At 52.8% G+C, this 21,861-nt stretch overlaps 1 protein-coding gene across 3 annotated transcripts in view; it reads left to right on the plus strand.

Annotated features, from left to right (window-relative positions):
* LOC144726250 (acetyl-coenzyme A synthetase, cytoplasmic-like) overlaps positions 1-21,861 on the plus strand; it is a 55,986-nt gene that overhangs the window by 21,735 nt on the left and 12,390 nt on the right. Inside the window, exons 3-10 of one of the 3 annotated variants that reach the window (XM_078604793.1) lie at positions 1,996-2,087; positions 4,056-4,159; positions 4,696-4,768; positions 6,998-7,073; positions 7,673-7,850; positions 8,217-8,282; positions 17,094-17,231; positions 19,872-20,042. In XM_078604793.1, the coding sequence (XP_078460919.1) occupies positions 1,996-2,087; positions 4,056-4,159; positions 4,696-4,768; positions 6,998-7,073; positions 7,673-7,850; positions 8,217-8,282; positions 17,094-17,231; positions 19,872-20,042 (898 nt within the window). The remainder of the gene's footprint in view (positions 1-1,995; positions 2,088-4,055; positions 4,160-4,695; positions 4,769-6,997; positions 7,074-7,672; positions 7,851-8,216; positions 8,283-17,093; positions 17,232-19,871; positions 20,043-21,861) is intronic. The other 2 variants (XM_078604794.1, XM_078604796.1) reach the window with 2 other exon arrangements.

The raw sequence follows: 21,861 nt of genomic DNA on the forward strand, positions 1-21,861 counted from the left end.
AACTTTTAGATTCAGGCCTTCTGAAAGGCTCTTATTCTTTGCTCTTCTAATTTGGTTGACGGACGAATGGACAAATAGAATGCCGGACTTTTATAATAGATGCAGGCATCAGGGTTGGGATCGAACCTACGATCTCCTGCATATAAGGCAACATAGTTAACATCTCGCCACCGGGGTGCCCTTCTTACACACATCCCATCGGCCACATGGCATTCCTTTCGAGTGTAGACATTTCAGCAGGATTGTGTTGCACACAATCAAAACTGTGGACTGGTTTCATCATTCAGTGCCTCGTGAGCAGAGTCGGCCTTGCTTGAGCCAGTGGTCCAAGAAGAGCAAAACTGTGGACCGGTTTCCGCTTGATTTGGACCAATGCTGCCCAATCTGCATGGAGGTTTCTTATCAGGTCATTTGTTGACCGGGCTAAGACCATCAACTTGCTACACTTGAGAACCCGATTTAAACACAACTCAATCTGTCTGAGTCTGAGTCTCTATGGGAGTCTAATGGGGCTCTATGTGAGTCTCTGCTTCTTTATGTGAGTCTATGGGGCTCTGTATTGAGTTTATGGGTCTTTATGTGAATGTATGGGGCTCTGTGAGAGTCTACGAGGCTCTTTGTGCATCTATCAGTCTCTACGTGAGTCTATGGATCACCGTGTGAATCGACTGCTCTCTACGTGAGCCGCTGGTAACCGGGCTAGGACCAGAACCCGTGTGCACTGAGCTATGAAGCATCATCGGATTCCTCCAGTGTAAATACAGATTCTGATGTTTAATCAAAGGCAGCTGAAACCCGGATTTGACCCAGGATCAGTGTCTCTGACAGGGCCATTGAGGCCACTATGAGCCCCTTCAGCATCAACCGGCCACATCTACAGTTTCCTCGTCAAGACCTTTAAACGTGTTTGCTCTGTTCTGAGTGGGGGCGTGCGTGTTGGTGTTTGTGTGTGTGGGGGGGGTGCGTGTTTGGGATATTTCAAGTGTGCTTTGTTTAACCAGGTGAACATTCAAGAGACAAGGATAGTCAGTCTCCTTTACAAAAGCGACCTGCGTCTTTGTATAACCACTTTGCAAACCCTCCCTCCCCTCCCATCCCATTCCTCAAGTTACTCCTACAATCGTCTACAATTCAGGTTTGACTCCGTGCTTTGACGTACATCATCATTCGTGGTTTATTATGACATTCGATTACATTTAATTATCCAGGCGTGGTTCTGGCCACACACCAACCCCTTGTGCGCCGTGCTGGCCTTAAGGGGTGCTCGCTAACAGCACTTGCCCCAACAGTCTGTCAAGGCTATATGGGGCATCTTAGAAGCAGTGGAGTGGCTGTAACCGCACCACCGTGCCAATCCGGCGACCAGGGTTTAATTCCAGGCCACGGCTAACATCAGCGGCGAGTGATGTCTGAACCGGACCTTAAAGATGCTGGTAATCATTCGTAATAGGCATGAAGTGGATTTTTACTTGGCCATAGTGCGTCAACCAGATGCGGTTTTGAATATGAATAATAATTTGGCCACCTTAACTGGATAAGGGCAGTAGGGTGGCGCTGCGGTCAACATTTGTGCCTCGCAGCAAGAAGGGCCTCGGTTTAATTCCCGACTGGGGCGCCTTTCTGCGTAGCGTTTGTATTCTCCCCTTTTGTTCAACATGGGTTTCCTGCAAGTTCTCCGGTTTCCTGCCATTGTCAATAAAAAAACACGTAAAATGTAACTGGCATGAGCCAACAAATCACAACGCTGCAACATCACCTGCAAATTATTCATTTGGGATGGCGGCAACATCGCCCCCGACTGCGAAAACTTGGCAGGACCACCCTGAAAACGAGTCCTGAGACTCGGTGAGGCTTTCCCGGGCAAACAAGCTTAACAATTTTAACAAAAATAATCAAGGAGAAATGCTCATAAAACACCACCTGCGTCATAAAGTAGTACCACTTGCCCCAACAGGTGTGTGAGGCTACGTGGGTGGGCTTTGTCTTTGTGCACAGGGAGGGCAATGAACCGGGGGACTGCAGCCAGATCACCTACAAGGAGCTGCTGGACCAGGTGTGCAAGTGCTCCAATGTGCTGCTGTCACACGGTAAACAAAACGCACGACACGCTTGGCCCCGTGCGTCTCCTGCCCATGAGTCACTGCACTGGCGCGTGTGCGCATGCGTGTGTGCGCATGTGTGTCAATGGGAGCGGTAGTGTAGTGGTTAGCGCGCTGCACTACGAACCTTGCGACCCGGGTTCATTACCGCTCACAGCCAACACCGAGTGACGATTATCTGAACCGGTCCTGGGCCTCCCCTAGGTCGACTCAGCCTCAAATGAGTACCTGGTGCGTAAACATCGCCACTAGGGAGACAAAGGCGGCCGGGCGTGGTGCTGGCCTTCCACCGCCACGTGTGCCGTGCCAACTTTCATAGGTGCTCGCTAACAACACTTGCCCCTACAGTCTGTTAAGGCTATACGGGGGATCTTTGTGTGTGTGTCTAAGTTGGAAAAGTACGGGGTACAGCGGGTGCATCTACCAGTCATCTCAGTCAGCGAACCCAAGGCACCTGGGTCTGTCCCGAGCCCTTCCTGTCAGCGAGCCTTCGACACTTCACGTGGCCTCAACGTGCAACTGGCCTGGCACAGGCGCCGTGGTGACATCACCGTCACTTAGAGGCGAATGGCAGGTGTTGGTGTGTCCGTGTTGGGGGAGCGGGAGTGTAGCGGCCCGAGTTCGATTCCTGCTTACAGACAACACCAGTGACGGTTATCCGAACCGGTTCTGGTGCTCCCCGAGGTCGACTCAGCCTCAATTGAGTACCTCGTCACTCGGGAGACGAAGGTGGCTGGGCGTAGTTGCTGGCCACCCACCCCCCCTCGTCTGACGTGACCTTAATAGGTGCTCGCTAACAGCCCTTACCCCAACAGTATATTAAGGCTATACGGGGGATCTTTGTCTTTGTGTTTCTGTGGGTGAGCGGTAGCACTTTGCTGTTCCCTGCACTCGTAGCTCCATTGCCACTCTACTGCTATCGGTCCTGGCTGCCCGAGTTGAATTCCCGGCCATAAATAACGTGATCAGCGAGTGGTGTTCGGACTGGTCCTGTGTGTTCCCGGCCTTAAATGAGTACCTTGTAGTGCGGTCGCGTGTAAACTTAGCGGGGGAGCGAGCTCCGTGTCGGTTTTTAATAGGCGCTCGCTAACAGGGCCTCTCAAACAAATCCGCCAATTACCCTAAAGGACTCCCCCCCCCCCCCCCCCGTACCTCAGAGGCGCCTCTCCTTAATCCGATTTTTTTCAAATCCATTTTGTTAAAACTTTGTTTTGCTAAAAAGTATTTCCTCGTTGCTGCTCCGTGTTTCTGGAATCCCCTTGGCCGCTCATCGACTGCTTGATCCCCTCACTTCTCTCTCCCCGCCTTAATTCCCCGTTAGACCAAAACACAGAGCTGACTTGCACATGCACCTAACTTTTTTTTTCTCGCGCCTCTTGCTCCCACATGATGTTGGCAACTACCTATTTGGATTTTTTGCGCGTGTTTCGTCTACGACCGATAAACAAACACCTCGTCTGTTCATTATCCCTTAAGGATCCTGCTGTAATCGTCCTCAGCCACATTGGTGGCTTTGTCTTTTGATTTTGCTGCTGTTGCTGCTGTGCTCACATACCACAGATTCCTCCTCTAAAAAATATCTATGGAAATTACTAAACGCGGGATATTTTGTCTCTGCGCGGACCTGTGTTCGTGATCTTGTGTGCTGCGTTTGCCTCTGCTGCTGTATCTCACGTTGCGTCGACGCACTCACGTGTGTGTCGCCGCGAGTCTGTGGGGAGTAGTAGTGTTGTGGTTAAGGGTGCAGTGCTAGGAACCTGGCGACCCGAGTTTGATTTCCGCATTTATATGCGTCCCTGCGCATGCCCGTGTGTCCCCACATGTCCCGTTTGTGTCCCTATGTATCCCCGTGCATGCATGCCCCTTGTTGTGTATTTCCGTGTGCGTGCCTCCATGTGTCCCTGCCCCCCCCCCCCCCCCCGTGGTGTGTCTGCGTTTCCGCGCGCGTGCCCCCAGGCGTGGGCAAGGGCGACCGCGTCGCCATCTACATGCCCATGATCACGGAGCTCGTGGTGGCGATGCTGGCCTGCGCTCGCATCGGAGCCGTGCACTCCATCGTGGTGAGCAGTGTGCAGCAGGGTGCAGCAGGGTGTATACTGGCTTGCAGCAGTGTGTGTGGTGCCGGAGCGCTAGTCAGGTATACCAGTGTGCAGCAGTAGGGCATTGCATGATGGGAGGACGTGCGATGGATTGTGGCGATTTCGGAACGCATCTGTCAAGGGCTAGCATGGTTGGCTACGTACGGTGCAGAAGAAGTTCAACATGCCTACGTAGAAGGGGCATGTGTTCGAGAAACGGTGATGTGGGCACCACATTGCACGTCCGGGCATTGGGGACAACGCAGAAGGACACCGCCCCCCCCCCCCCCCCCCCCGCTGGGCTGTTGCGGAACACGGGGAAGACGAAGGCAGGGCTCGGATGTCGTGCAAGGGCTCCGTGAGGCTCCGTGAGTTTCAGCGGACGTGGCGAGGCAGTGGGATGCATCGGGAAGTGGCGAGACGCTGCGGGACGCTGCTGGCACCCGGCGCGCGTGTGTGTGCAGGGCGTGCTACCGCCGCCGCCGCCGCGTGAACACGCTTCCTCTGCGTCGTCTCAGTTCGCAGGTTTCTCCTCCGATTCGCTGAGCGAGCGCATCCTGGACTCCAAGTGCTGCATGCTGATCACAGCCGGTAACGCACGCACACGCACAGACGCTAAATCGCTGTGCGTCACCAACACTCCCTATACACAAACGGGCACTCAAAAGACAAAGATAAAGGCCCCCTGTATAGCCTATTAACAGGCATTTGGGGCAAGTGCTGTTAGCGAGCACCTGTGTTCTGTGCCGGTCTTCATGGGGGGGTGGATGGCCAGTGACATACCTGGCCGCTTTTGTCATCCGAGTGGCGACATTTATGCATCGTGCCAGGTACTCGTTAAAGGCTGAGTCGACCTTGGGGAGGCCCGTGACCAGTTCAGATAATTGTCACTGGTGTTGGTGGGCGTGAGCTGGAATCGAACTCAGGGCGCCAGGTTCATCGCATGGCATGTTAACCGCTACACCACGCTCCATAAACCACGCTCCATCCACCACGCGCCATCCACCACTCCCCATACACAAACGCACAACTTGCGCGCACACACACACACACACCCAAAGCGCGCACTCTCCATACCGGCTTAATGTAATTGTGATGTCGTTATTCAATCATTGCTAAAGGCACTCTGGCTCGATTACAGTTCAATTAAGTCTGCTATCGGACCATCGGATGTGATCAGGATAAATAACGGTGGCCGGGAAGCTGTGTTAGCGACACCGCTAACACACCCTGGGTTTAAACAGAATTTTGGCCAAGAACCCTTTGCTAAATTCGGCTGCTTTTTCGACAGGGTAGGCCAGTAATAGCAACGCAACCTTCTACTAAAATGTCGTTAATGTCTGGATCGTTCTTACAAGCGTTGTCGTGCCTCCCCGTTGAGACAGACGGACCGAATCTATTCAGGCTTTCAATCCTAATTGTGGTTCCACCACAGCAGCAGTAATCGTTTCCCACTACCCCCCCCCATCCCTACTGGCAGAGAAATGCTTGTTTGCAGGCCAGGTGCTTGAGTCACATTATGCCACACAGGGGACAGCCGCTGCCACTGGAGGTGCCCTTTTAAATGTGCTGAGATGAGATGTGAGATGTGTAGGAGCATGCCTTATCAAAAACGAATCACCATTAAGCCTCACGGCTCTTGCATTGTAGTATTGTTTAAAATGTCACAATAACAGAAGTGGTGAGTGGAGATATCTGGGTGGCTCATATGTTTGTTGAACTTCTTTCGCACCATATGCAGCCAACTGTGCTAATCAGAGATGCGGGGGAAGGACAACAAACTAAACGGAAAAGCATTTCTGAAGAAATTAGTTTCCAATTTAAGCTCCGAGGTCAGAGACGCTGAGCTGGCACCGCTGACATTCTGGGTTTTGAGTCTGGGTTTCGACTGCCCGCTGTTAAACCGGGTTCTCAAGCGCAGTGAATCTGTGGTCATGGCCGCACGCACAAACCCCATCATATTTAACGTTGGTCGTGCACTTAGTCCGACTGAATTTTAGGCCATAACTGTCGCCGTATTTTTGAGAGGCTCAAGTATGAATTTCCAAGATCTCTTGAGTGCGTGCTCAAGAACAATTAGCAATTTACTTGGTGCTCAGTTGAACAGATGCACACTCATGCGCTTACACACACTCTCGTGTGCACACGCGCGCAGTCGCACACTTAAACTGTCATGTACGCACACATGCACATGCACTCGCAGCGTAGACACTGGCGTAGACACTGGCATAGACACTGGCATATTGCAAGAACAGAGGCCAACCAGGATCAGTGGGCAGGAATGTAAAGCCCCACACTGGCTTAGTGGGAGAGGCAGGGGTGACAGACACATTCATGTACGCATGTACACAAACACACTCGCAGGATCTCAGCAGTGCTCGCTCAGTGTTCTGACTTTTCCCCTGAGCCACACGTTAACACATGAGCTCCGTTCGTCTGTCTGCATAACAATGATCGAACATCAACAAAACTTGAGTATAAAGTTGTCTGCTATCGGGAACCTATCCTGTTTAATATCGGCCTCATTGATCAAAGGGGTAATGCGTTAGCTCTGTCTGTCTGTTCACAACTGCGGGTCACAGTAACTCTGGTAAAGATGGTCCAATATAAGCGCAACTTTAGTGTAAAGTTGTGTTGCTATTCGAGAACTGTTGAATATCGCTCCCGTTAATTAATTCAATACAAGCACGTGTTGGAAATTGTTCTATATTGCGAGCATATGAATGATTTTCTTTTTCCTGTGTTTTAAAATTACGTTTGATCAGGTGGTGCTCGTGGTTAATGTAGGCACCATGTCCTCCTCCCCCTTGTGCTTTGCAGACGGATTTTACCGTGGGCAGAAGCTCGTCAACCTCAAGGAGATCGCCAACGAGGCCCTGCAGAAGTGCATCGACAGGTGCGTGCGTCACACCACGCGTCACACCACGCGTCACACCACGCGTCACACCACGCGTCACACCACGCGTCACACCACGCGTCACACCACGCGTCACACCACGCGTCACACCACGCGTCTCACCACGCGTCACACCACGCGTCACACCACGCGTCACACCACGCGTCACACCACGCGTCACACCACGCGTCACACCATGCGTCACACCACTGGGCAATGGGGTGGTCTTAATGCTCTTCAGTAGCCTCCTCCAGGAAGCATGATATCTGAGGACTCTCCTCCAGGAGTCCCAGTAATCTCTTCCTGGAGGTTGCTGGCTACCTTCCTGCTTTGTCTGTGGTTTCCCGCTCCTCCGTGCGAAAAACCGTGCCGGTAACACATTTTACAGCGTTTTGAGATGCAGTCTGAATGCATGACGCTAGCTGAAATCAATACGTTATGATGATGATTATTACTCAGCAGTCCCAGTAATCTCTGCCAGCAGTGCCAGTACTGTCTTGCAGGAGTTGGGTCCTCTATTCCGGGCGGCCTGCCTCGGTGTCCGCAAGTCACACTCGGTCACACGTGTGAGTCACACGTGCGCGCTTCAATGCCCACAGGGGCCGCCATGTGGTGGAGCGGTGCATTGTGGTCCGGCACTTGGGCTGCGACTCGGAGAACGGAAAGGAGGAGAGCGTGGGGGCGCAGCCGAGCGGGGGAGGGGGGAAGGAGACGAAGGGGAAGTGCAAGGCAGGGTCGCACTCCCCACAACCCAAGCGCCCTTGTCCCGGCCTCCAGGTAAAGCTGTGAAGAGTGGACGCCAGCACATACATGCGCGCTCACACACACACACATGAACATGCGCACACACACGCACACGTGCGGATACACACATGCGCACACGAAGACAAACGGATACACGCACGCGTGCATATGCGCACATGTATGCGCATGCACACGCGGACACGCAGACACACAGACACAAACGCCCCCCCCCCCCCCCAACGCACGCACGCACGCACAGACACAAGAGGCGCTATGCATTATTATTTTACGAGTGTGGCAACACATTGGACTGGAAAGGCCACTGCCTTAGCGATTCCGTCCGCGTCTTTCTGGGGGACGAGGAGGACGATGTGGGTTCAGGGCTCTGCCTCCCTCCAGCAGGTCTCGCCCGCCCAGTCGGATTCGAAGAATACCCCGCGCGGCCGACATTGTGTCCGTCAACAGGTAACCGGGGCCCCGGGAGGGCCGCTCGACGGCCTCGTTTTCCTCCGTACAACCGAGCCGCGCCCCCTCCGCCGTGGTCGTGCCGAGCCTGCCCGGCGTGGCTCAAGAGGCGGCGCGGGTGTTGTGTGTTTTTCCCCACTGAGGAAGCCGAGCCGTTACCGTAGGGGTCGCGCGCAATGAGCAAGTCAGCTCGCGCGTAGGCGACGCGGCGCTGGCGACGCCGCGTATCTCACGGCGTGCCGATCGACCGACGTCGCTCGTAGTGAGCCCCGAGCAAGATTCAGATGTCTGCTTGTGCGGCCTAGTACATCACAGTTTTGGTTCCGGTTCGGCTCGGCCAACACCAGTGGGGAAAACCGCCTGTACCATGAGGGCCCCCCCGCGCTGGCTCGGCTCGGATGTGCCAATGGAAAAAGGGTGAACTCTTGCCGGTACACGGCAATTATTAACGCAAGCTGGAATGTGTAACCCAAACACCGCACTGCGCTTTGCTTTGTTCCGTTTTTCGTCTCCGTCCGATCTCAACGAATACAAACAAATGTCGGGGTCTGGCGTTGGTCTCCTTTCCAGCCCTGGCTGCCGGCAGAAATTCCACATTGCCGTGGCAGGGGACACGGTCGTCTGTAAGGGCAACCACTGTTGACCTGTCCGCACAAGTGGTGGTCAGTTTTGAGAACTCTGGAGGGAGGACGATTATGTTGCTGATGACGCTGATGATGGTGATGATCACGATGATAATGATCATGATGATAATCACCACGATGATTGACGATGCTGATGATCTTGATTAATGATGCTGATTATCTCGATCACAATGACCATGATGATTAACGATGTTGATGATCATGATGATTAATAACGATGCTCATGATTGGCGATGTTGATGATCATGATGACTGACGATGCTGCTGCCGATGATCATGATTAAAAAAAAGTTGATCATCGTCACGCGATGGTCAAAGGTAATCAACGTGACGATGATGTTCGTTGTCAGTGTTGAGCTCTGAGCGAGGACCCGGTGAGTCTTGCCAGGACATTAGGATCCTGCATTGCATGATGGGTGACGCTGTGGTCAACACACAGCAAGAAGGGCCTGGATATTATTCACAACTCGGGCACCTCTCCATGTAGAGTTGGTATAATCTCTCTCTTCTGCACAAGTTTCCTCCGGGTTCTCCAGTTTCCTTCCGTAGCTAATAAAAACAATGATATCAGCCAAACATCCCAATACTAAAATATTACCTGCAAATCACTCAAGTGAGATGAGAAACAGTAACATTGCCCCCTACTGCACAAACTGGGCAGGACCCTCTTGAAGAAGAGTCGTGAGACTCTGTGAATATTTCCTGTGTAAATAAATACATTATTATCACTATGTTCAGGATGGCAGACACTTTTTCAGCACAGGATATCACTTCAACCGATGATTTTGAAGTTCTATTGGGCAGCCTGATATGCAACATAAATAATTAGACTATGTTTACACTACTCAACCACGAGGCCTACTGGGAGTGTACACTTCCTGTCGACCGCAAGGCCTTCTGGGATGGCATAATGTCATCAGAATCGATTCGGTGCAAGCAAAACTCTGGACCGGTTTCGACAATCAGTGTCGTGAACACATACGAAGGTCTGACGGACATCGACAAAATATCACACGCCGGCTGTGTTTGGGTTTCACACTCCTCCGTTCTACTCACCCCTTCCTGTCTTTCCGCCTGCGAGAGAAACGGTGAAGCCCCAGAATGCTCTGTGGCATGGCGAGCGTTGGTCAGGCCGCGAGAATGACCTCTTGGCACCCCCCGCATGTTGTTGGTCCCACGGTGGATAATTTTAGCGGCCGTCACTGGTTTTTTCAAATTCCTGGTGCCAAGCGACAGTTTTCTTTGCGCTGTGTGGGATTTATAGGGTGACTGGTCAGATGCCCACCTAATTTCAAATTGACTCGGCAATTAATAAAGTGTTTTTTTGCGGGTTAGGCCCTGTGACGATCTGACCGAATTTGTGTAATTAAGAACCCTCCATCACCCGACACAAACGTCAATCACGAATCGTAACATTGGCTGCGAGAACAACCTGCATGTGAAGTTAATAAAGTAGACGCCCTAGGAAGAGGTGAAGTTTACCCCAAGTCATGTGGAGAGAAGTTACGGTTGCTGGCAGGGTTGGCGTTAAGGGTTCGTGTGTGGATGGAAGTTGCCTTAAAAGTGCCTTAGAGTTCGGTTGGGTTTAGGGTTAGGCTTTAAGACTTTGGAGAGTTTTGACACGGTGATCGTTAGGTTTGGGTTAAGACTCGAGTTATAATTGAGAAAGGTTTGGATTATAATTAAGAGTTTAATAGTTTTAGGGTTATGGCCAGCTCATAGTTAAGGTGTTAAGCTAGCATTACAATTAGTTTTAGTTATGAATGTAAGATTGGGCTTTGGGTTAGTATGGGTTAAGGACAAGGGTCTTATGAAGGTTAGGCTTGAGATTTTTGGGTAAGCTTAGGGTTAATGTTTAAGACTCGAGTATCGATTAGGGCCGGGATAGATTTATTATTTACCACTTGGGTCATAATGAGGGTTTTGTTAGCGTTACGGATAGACTAGTTATGACGATGACTGTCAATGTTAGTGCCGTTGTTCACATGAGATTAACATTAAGATTACAACTGCTGCCAAGGCCCAAAGGCGAACACTCGAATCCACTGAACCGATTTCAAAAGCGTTCAGTTTTCTCGTTGCGATTTGGCTGCTGTTGTGTCGGCAGCGGTGCCGAGGAACAAGCAACAAGAATAACACTCAACACGTTCGTCAATAACAACACTATGTCCCAAAAGATATGGGGACAATTACAACAGATGACATTTTGGACCATGGCCCTTGTTGTCAGCTCAAACTTCCTTCCGTTTTTTCCTCTTACCTTGCCACACTGCTCGCAGGCATCACCGTTTCTCGTGGCGTCGTCCGTTCCAGCACCGTGCGTTTGACAGCTTTCACCGTCGCTCCAGCTACTGTTACTACCACTGCTGCTGTTACTACCGCTGCTGTTACTACCGCCACTGCTGCTGCGAGCTGTTTGTAGGTGTCCGGGAAAGTGAATTGGTGGGAGTGCAGAACCCAAGAACCCTTGTCAAATATATACGTAGGAGGCCACATAGGCAGAGGACGACAAGTGAAAGTAGTAAACTGATGGAGGGAAGGAGGATGAGGAGGAGGCATGAGAACAGAGAGGAATAATACAGAAACGTCAGCAGCAGAAGGGATACGGTGACGAGGACGATCATAATGATGATGATCACCAGGAGTTGAGAACGGCCGCTGCTGCTCCTATCACCGATGCCAGAAGGTCATTGGCCCAGCGGCCCATATGGACGTTCGTACATTTAACTTCTTTCTCGCCGTACATATCCAACCGTGCTAGTCGGAGGTGCGGAGGAAGGACGACAAACTAAACACAAAAAAGCAGTTCTTGAAGAAATTCGTGTTTCAATCTAGATTACTTTAAACGGGAATAGCTCCAGTTTGGGCCTCCGTAAAATAACTGGATGGGAGAAAGAAGCTGTAGGGACTGCCTGATGCCGGGCTGCCTGACGACAGTTTTTGAATCCTTGTTAAATAGAAAAGAAAAAAAACCTGACTTTAAAATGACTTTCAGGATCGCCCCCCCCCTCCCCTTAGCGTCACTGCAGTGGCTGCCGTTGTAGGCTTCACCAAGCCGCGCTGACCGGCACGGTAAAGTGTGGCGGCGTGACCTCCGCGGCCGGCGCTACACGTGGGGGAGGGGGGGGGAGGCTTCCCCTCCAGCAGTGGATTGACGGAAGCGCTGCACTGTGTACACGTAGCGACGTCACCGCCGCAGTCCTCCAGGAGGTTCATTGAAATTGTGCTCGACTCGTTAATGTAACCTCAAGGCACGTGTTGGAGAGCTCGGGGTTCCGCAACAAAGTTTTGCTGTTCTGACCTCTTGACCTTGATGTTTAAATATATAAAAATGGGAATTGTACCACAGGGTGGCTCAAAAGTCAGGACACATTGGGTTCGTTTCCTTCACTGAACCAAATGGGTTGTCTAATTTACTTTAACGAATGTTCAAGCTGACTTCTATGGACATGAATGCACGATGCATGAATTTAAAATGAAGTGAGGATTTTTGTTTTTAGATTACAGCTGCCTTCTTTAGCGTACATGAAGACGAATTGAACTCTTTCGTCAATGTTCTTTCCATTTTTAAATGGAAGAAGATAAATAGATCATTATCAAAGGTAAAATATTAAAATATTAAATATTAACTTCAGCAATAAACAATTTCAATGTTTTAATGCCAGTGTTAAAATAAATGAAATAACCTGATGTATCCTGACTTTTCGATCACCTTGTATATCCATGTAGAATTTGCACACGCGATTATATACATTGAAAACTCGAGCTTTACTGCATCGTAGAAGTTAATGAACAACAAATTAGAAACAGCAGCAGCAGCAGAATTCCCAACACCAGAGCTACAGTGGCAAGGCCTCATCCTCTGTTGCTGCCACTCCTACTAAACATTTTGCACATGCTGTCTAACAGAGGCTCACTAACAGACGGTCCTGCCCAGCTTGTAAGGGCACCTTGACTGTGTGTAAAATTAACACACCTATTAATCTCTGTGTGTGTGCGCGCGTGTGTGTACGAGCAGAGAGATGTTTTCTGCCCTTGTGCCATGCTAACAATTTTTATGCCACCCGGCTTGGCACAGGCACTTTCAGACTTGGCCTTCTGATTTATGGCATGAACATGTGTATGTGTGTGCGCATAGGTGTGTGTGTGTGTGTAGGTGTGTGTGTGTGTGTAGGTGTGTGTGCGGCGAGCGGGGATGTGGTGGTAAGCGCGCTGCACTACGAACCTCGGATCTTCTCCGGGCGATCCGGTTTCCTCCCGCGAGTATAATAAACACTCGTCATTCATTGGCTGAAAACATCTTTAAAAAAGTAAAAACTAATTGCGGCAGGACCCTCCTGACAAAAGCGTCGTACAACTCAGCGTGGCCCTCCTGGAAATTATAAATAAATAAATGGCCCTCACATGGAGTTCCTGGCCCAGAGGGAGGAAAAGGTGTGGGGTGGGGAGATGGTGGGGGGGGGAGAAGGGATACTCTTACAGGGTCATCGTGCCCCCTTGTTTCCCCGTTGCCTATTTTTATTGGGTCTGTGCTGGCCACGACCCACGTAATGCAAACTGTGTGTATCGGTGTGTGTGTGTGTGCATCAGTATGTGTGTCATTTTATGTCTGGAGTGGTAGTGTAGCAGTTAACGCGCTGCGCTGCAAACCGGGCGACGCGAATGCGATTCCCGCTCATGGCCAACACCAGTGACGAATATCTTAACTTGTCCTGGGTCTCCCCTCGGTGTGGTGTGTAAACATCTCCACTGGGGAGACAAAGGCGGTCGGGCGTGGTGCTGGCTAGCCACCCCCTCCTGTGCCGTGCCAACCTTCATAGGTGCTCGCTAATAGCTCTTGCCCCAACAGTCTGTTAAGGCTAATTTGATGTCCTTTATTGACTTGGTCAAGGCTGATGATATCATCAATAGGCTAGGGATCACAGTTATTCGTGCTTTCGGGGTCCCTGACCCTCTGCTCACATCATTAAGGGCCTTTATGATGGTGGGCTGGCCCAGGTAAAGCTGTGTGGCCTGGAGTCAGAGCCTTTCTCTGGGTGTGACAGGGATGTCCTCTGGCCCCTCCATTATTTAACATCTTTTTTGACCACATAGTTTAATACATTGAGAGGCTGATCAGTGCCCCCAGCCCATTCAAGGGATGGCTCCTTATTGGTCAACCATGTTAAGTATGATGATGACCTTACTCTGAGGAGTGGGAGACTTGAATGTGCCATGAAAAGGTTTGGACCTTACTCTAAGCCCCCCCAAAAACAAGCACCTGCCTGGGTATTATGTATCAACAAACACTGCACCCCCTCAACTCCCCATCACTCATAGGGAGCTGAGGGGGTGCAGTGTGGTTATGACTGGTTATGGTTTTGCAGCGGAGGTCTCACTCAGAATAATTTAAGCAGCATTATATTTCCATCGGCTGCATGGCACTGTCGAAACTCCAGGTCTTCTCGGCCATAGTAATTCCCTCTCTTCTCTATGCTTGCTAAACATGGAGTGCTCTTAAATAACATCTGTGCCTGTTTGAAACAGTTACAGGGAGCTTTGTCTCTTATATGTGTTTGTGTATAAGTGGGCAACAGTAGTCCAGTGGAATCCCAGCAATCTGATTTCAACACCCGACCACGGCTGACACAAGTGGCGAGTGACTGAATCGGTCCTAGGCCGCCCTCCCCTGTGTTGATTTGTTCTTCTGTATATGTATGCGTGTGTATGTATGCGATTGTGCGGCTGCGTGTGTGTGTATGCCTGTAAGTATATGCGTTCAAGTCTGTGGTTGTGTGTGTGTGTGTAACGCTGTGTCTTTGCAAGACTGCGCGTAATCCTGTGCGCGTGGGAAGAGGTAGTGTAGCGCACTGCACTGTGAACCCGGCAAATCGAGTTATATCCAAAATCGGTTCTGGGCTTCCCCCAGGTCGACTCAGCCAAACGAGTACCTGGTGCATTGTGTAAACACGTCACCGCTGGCCGGACGAAGGCAGCTGGGCGTATTTTTAACCACGCCACCATTTGTTTTCCGAGCCATCCTTGACAGTGCTTCCCTATTTCTGTGTACGCCTGTGTGTGTGTGAGCGGTAGTGTGGCGATTAGCGTGCCGCACTCCGAACCCGGCGACCCCGATCTCGATTACCGCTCACAGCCAACACCAGTGACCGTTATCTGAAGCGGTCTTGAACTCGGCCTCAATTGAGTACCTGGTGCGGCGTGTAAACATCACCGCTAGGGAGACAAAGGCGGCCGGGGCGTGGTTGCTGGCCACCCACCCCCTCAGCTTTCATAGGTGCTCGCTAACAGCACTTGCCGCAACAGCCTGTTAAGGCTATACGGGGGATCTTTGTCTTTTGTAAGCGTGCGCGTGTTTTGAGTCTGTGCGTGCGTGTGACACGCAGTCCCGTGAGTGAGCTCCACAGGCAGGTGATCAAATTCTTGTCTGGATGGCGTAGCCCCGAAATGCCCACCCGCCAACCGCATGTCCAACGCAGCTTCTGTTTGGCCGGATAGAGAGGGGGGGGATAAAAGGGTGCGGCACGGGTGCAGAGGAGATAGGCCGATGCGGTAAAGGAGGACGCGGAGCTGAGTGGACTTGCGGGCAACTGATACCAGCGCTAAACGCTGTGCGCTCGGTCCTCCCCACCCTCATTCCACACGCTGAGTGTTAATCACTCCCACGCCATCATTTCAAGAACCCGCAGCAGTTGCAAGACGCAATCAAATTACCGCCCTTTTAAACAATCCAGTCCAAGGTCATCAACTCGCTCGCTCTCTCTCTGCTGGCCTCTTTATTTATGCACTCTGAAGAAGGGCCATTGCCCGAAACGTCTACTACTATATACCTTTTCTTTTATTGTAGAGCCACAGTGCTAATTATGAATGTGTTGCATTTTCAGTCGCGGGTCGTTACGTAACCAGAAACAGATTGCGTCCAGAGTGACCTTCCCAACATAGCGTACCGTGCATGGTGCATGCGCGCGTGTGCGTGCAACTGATATTTCAGCATCTCACTAACAGCGCTTGCTCAAACATCTAACCGTGCTCAAAATAGAAACGTTGTGTATTTATGTGGGAGAGAGACCTCCATGTCACCTCTGTGTGTGTTTGTGTGCCCATCTTTGTATGTGTATGTAGTGTGGTGGTTGGTGCGCTGCGCTATGCACCCGGTGAACCGAGTTTTATTCCCATTCACGGCCACGAACACCAGTGATGGTTATCTGAACTGGTCCTAGGCCTTCCCTAGTGGCTGGACGTGGTGCTGGCCACCCACCCCCTCGTGTGACGTGCCGGCCTTCATAGTTGCTCGCTAACAGCTCTGGCCCCAAACATGTGTTAAGGCTATATGGGGGAGCTTTGTGTCTGTGTGTTAATTCGGCGTGTGGTCCGTGTGTGCCCGTTTGTTTATAAGACTTGGCACAGTGTGGGTGCATCTGTCAGTCAACTCGTAACACCTGGGTCTATCTAGCCCCTGAGCAGAGAGCCTTCCACATTTCACGTGATAACCCTAAAGTGCATCTAGCCTGGCACAAGCAACGTGGTGATGTCGAAACCCCCGTTTAGTGAATATCTGTGTGTGTGTATATCTACGACTGTTTGTGCGTGCATCTCTATAAATGCGTCTGTGACCCTGTGTGTGTGTGTGTCTGTGACTGTTTATATCTCTACGACCCTGTGTTTATCTCTGGTCCTGTGCTCATCTCTATCACGGTGGGTGTGTATCTCCATAACTGCGTGTATCTCTTTGATCCTCAGTGTGTATCTCTATGACTGTGTATATCTATGTGACTCTGTGTGTATCTCAACGACCCTGTGTGTGTATCTCTATGACTGTGTATATCTATGTGACTCTGTGTGTATCTCCGCGACCCTCTCTGTGTATCTCTATGACTGTGTGTGTGTCTGTGTGTCTTTGACCTTGTGTGTATCTTCGCGACCCTGTGTGTGTATTTCTATGACTGTGTGTGTGTTTGTGTGTGTCTCCGCGACCCTGTGTGTGTATCTCTATGACTGTGTGTGACTGTGTGTGTCTTTGACCTTGTATGTATCTCCGCGACCCTGTGTATGTATCTCTATGACTGTGTGTGACTCTGTGTGTGTCTTTGACCTTGTGTATATCTCCACGACCCTCTGAGTGTATCTCTGACTGTGTGTGTGTCTGTGTGTGCTCCCTGCACACCCGCAGACCCCGTGGCAGGCGGGCCGTGACGTGTGGTGGCACGCAGAGATGGCGGTGGCATCCACCGACTGCCCCCCAGTGTGGTGCGACGCCGAGGACCCCCTCTTCATCCTCTACACGAGCGGCTCCACCGGCAAACCCAAGGCAAGTTGCCACGGCACACACACACACCGCCACGACACACACACACACATACCACCACGGCACACACACACACACCACCACGGCACACACATACACACCGCCACGGGACATACACACACACCACCACGGCACACACACACACACCACCACGGCACACACACACACCACCACGGCACACACACACACCGCCACGGCACACACACCGCCACGGCACACACACACCACCACCACGGCACACACACACCACCACCACGGCACACACACTCACACCACTACCACCACGGCACACACACACACACCGCCACGGCACACACACACACACCGCCACGGCACACACACACACACCGCCACGGCACACACACACTCACCACCACGGCACACACACACCACCACGGCACACACACACACACACACCACCACGGCACACACACACACACACCGCCACGGCACACACACACACATACACACCACCACGGCACACACACACACACACCACCACGGCACACACACACTCACCACCACGGCACACACACACACCACCACGGCACACACACGCACACACCACCACGGCACACACACACACACCGCCACGGCACACACACACACATACACACCACCACGGCACACACACACCACCACGGCACACACACACACACCACCACGGCACACACACACCACCACGGCACACACACACCACCACGGCACACACACACACCGCCACGGCACACACACACACATACACACCACCACGGCACACACACACTCACCACGGCACACACACACACACCGCCACGGCACACACACACCGCCACGGCACACACACACACCACCACGGCACACACACACACCCCGCCACGGCACACACACACACACACCACCACGGCACACACACACACCCCGCCACGGCACACACACACACACACTCCACCACGGCACACACACACACACACCCCGCCACGGCACACACACACCGCCACGGCACACACACACACTCACCACGGCACACACCACCACGGCACACACACCACCACGGCACACACACACACACCACCACCAGGGCACACACACAAACACACCGCCACGGCACATACACACACACTCACCACGGCACACACACACACAGCACCACGGCACACACACACACCGACACGGCACACACACACACACCACCACGGCACACACACACACCACCACGGCACACACACACATACCACCACGGCACACACACACACACACCACCACGGCACACACATACACCGACACGGCACACACACACACACCACCACGGCACACACATGCCACGGGATACACGCCATGGCACACACACATGCCACGGCACACGCACACACACACATCACCACGGCACACACACACACACCACCACGGCACACACACTCACCCGCTATGGCACACTCTTACACACTCACCACCATGACACACACACCACCACGGCACACACATACACCGACACGGCACACACACACACACCACCACGGCACACACATGCCACGGGATACACGCCATGGCACACACACATGCCACGGCACACGCACACACACACATCACCACGGCACACACACACACACCACCACGGCACACACACTCACCCGCTATGGCACACACACACACACCGTGTCACACACATATACACTGGCATGGCACACACACACTCACCCGCCATGGGACACTCTTACACACTCACCACCATGGAACACATACCGCCACGGCACACGTGTACATGCACTCAAGTCTATACACGTGTGTACGTGTGTTTGTGTGTGGGAGCGGTCGTGCTGTGTTTCGTGCACTGCTCTATGAACCCGTAGACCGAAATTGGATTCCTGTTCGCCGCCAACATCAGTGATGTATATTGGTACTGGTCCCTGGCCTCCCCTAGGTCAACTCGGCCTTAAATATGTACCTGCTGCAATGTGTATACATCAGCAGCAGGGAGACAAAGACATCAGCACCGAGACCAAGGCGAGGTGGTTGGCCGGGCGTGGTGTTTGCTGCCCACCCCCTCGTGTGCCGTGTCGGCCTTCCGAGGTGCTACTGGCCAACAGCACTTGCTCCCAATAGCCCATGAAAGGCCAGTTGTTAGTGCACCTCGCTTCCAACCCGGTGACCCGAGTTCAGTTCCCACTAACGGCCAATATCAGTGGCGAATACTGGTTCTGGACCTCCCCAAGGTTGACTCGGCCTTAAACGGCGCGGTGTGTGTAGACATCGGCAACGGCCGGGCGTGGTGCTGGCCACCCACCCCGTCGTGTGCCGTGCCGGCCTTCAGAGGTGCTGCTCGCAAACAGAACTTGCCCTGACAGTCTATGCAAGGCTATACCGGGGATCTTTGTCCGTTGTGTGCGCGCGTGTGTGTGTGTCTGTGCACGTGTGTGTGTGCGTACGTGTGTGTGTGTCTGCGCACGTGTGTGTGTGCGTACTTGTGTGTGTGTGCGTGCGCACGTGTGTGTGTGTGCGCACGTGTGTGTGTGTGCGCATGTGTGTATGTGTGTGCGCACGTGTGTGTGTGTGTGCGCACGTCTGTGTGTGTGTGCGCACGTGTGTGTGTGTGTGTGTGCGCACGTGTGTGTGTGTGCGCACGTGTGTGTGTGTGTGTGCGCACGTGCACGTGCACGTGTGTAGGGCGTGCTGCACACGGTGGGGGGATACGTGGTGTACGCTGCACACACGCACAAGCTGGTGTTCGACCTCCGCCCCGACGACGTGTACTGGTGCACGGCCGACATCGGCTGGATCACCGGCCACTCCTACATCACCTACGGCCCGCTCGCCAACGGAGCCACCAGCATCCTGGTAGCCTCAACACCGCCACAGTGTTCAACACCAGGCAGTGGGGGCGATTACTGATCCAGTCCTCGCTCGCTCATTCGCTCCCTCGCCAGTCGGCCGGCGGTCGGTCGCCTCCGTGTCGTTCTTCTATCATCGCTACTATGACGGCTACTGGTCCTCCATCCATGTTGAGAAATCGGTCTCCACCACACACTAACTGTTTCCGTCTCATCTATCACGCCGTGTTTAGCCATCACCACACTGCAGGCCACAACACAGATCCCCCGTTTCACCTGGACAGACTGTTGGGGCGAGTGCTGTAAGCGAGCACCTGACAGCCACGCAGCAGCACACCGCACAACAACAACAACCGCCATTCGCCACTAAGTGGCGGTGACGTCACCACGACGCTTATGCCAGGCCATGTGCACCTTGAGGCCACGTGAAGTGTCGAACGCCCGCTGGCAGGAGGTCACGGGGCAGACCCAACAATACACTCGTTCACACACACCCACCCACTCACCGGTTGTCACACACACAAACTCGCCCACCCACTCACTCACTCACTCACACACCCACCCACATCCCACACTGCAGGTCACAACAACACTCACCCTCTCACTAACTCACTCACCCACAAAACTACAGGTCACCTCTTTTTACTTCCTCCCTCGCACTGCTCTTCGTCTCTCCTCATCCAAGCCCTTACAATAACTGAAACTTGCCTATAACGTGCCGTTTCCTCTTTGCCGTCGTGGTTGTTGTCAGCCTGTAATTTCCACCGCTGGGCAGAGGTCTCCCCCCCCCCACCCCCCCAATCATTCTCCTCTGTTTCTTCCTTCCCCCCGGCTACTCCTGTCCGGTCGCGACCTCCGAACTCCGTGATCTCATCTCGCTGCTGCCGCCGTGTCTCTCCCCTGCTTCTGTTGCCTTCTCGCCAGAGGTCGCAAACGGGTTTTGATTCCTTACCCATACCCGGCCGCACCAGGGTCGCAATCGGGTACCCGTACCCTACCCGATACCCGGCTACCCGTACCCGGCCGGGTATTGGGTAGGGTACGGGTACTCGATTGCGACCTCTGGGATGAAGCCATGTTGCAGGCGCGGGTGGGTTGATTCTAGGAACTTGAATTGTGAGAAGAGACAAGACGTTGGGAAATGAGTGACAAACGGTTACTCACCAGTGACTCACGGCCTACCCGTACCAGGCCGCACCAGGGTCGCAAACGGGTACCCGTACCCGCACCCGGCCGGGTACGGGTAGCCGGGTATCGGGTAAAGTACGGGTATCGGGTAGCCGGGTATCGGGTAGGGTACGGGTATCGGGTACCCGGTTGCGACCTCTGCTTCTCACGATCGCCACTCCGGAAGTTGGTTCTGTCCCTCGTCAGCTACTCGCAGGACGTATGCCTCCCGTTTCATATTCCCAGTCGATTTCTTTCACTCTCACAGAAGCATCATCGGTGTGACGCCTGCTCTTCTCTTCAGGGCAGTTTTGTTGATGAATGTGTTCAGTTTTTTTTTGTTACGTGTGCTTGCGCAACTCTGCCAATGCAATATTGCCAAATAATCTGCGATCGGCCTTCATCGGTGCTAGCTGACGGCACCTTGCCCCAACAGCCCGTGTAGGCCACGTGGGGATCTTTGTTCTGGTTTTATCCGGAGCGATCCTGTGACCTCCTGCCAGCGAGCCTTCAAAGTGGCACCTAGCCTGGCACCAGCTCTTTGGCGATGTTACTGTCACTGAGTGGCGAATGTCGTCGGCTTTCGTCGTCGTTGCGGCGAGCGGCACAATATTTGTTATTGCTATTGTACTGTGCTGCCAACCTGGTGACCCCCGAGT

This window comes from Lampetra planeri, chromosome 23 (assembly GCF_965212315.1).
Source record: "Lampetra planeri chromosome 23, kcLamPlan1.2.h2, whole genome shotgun sequence".
Lineage (NCBI taxonomy): Eukaryota > Metazoa > Chordata > Hyperoartia > Petromyzontiformes > Petromyzontidae > Lampetra > Lampetra planeri.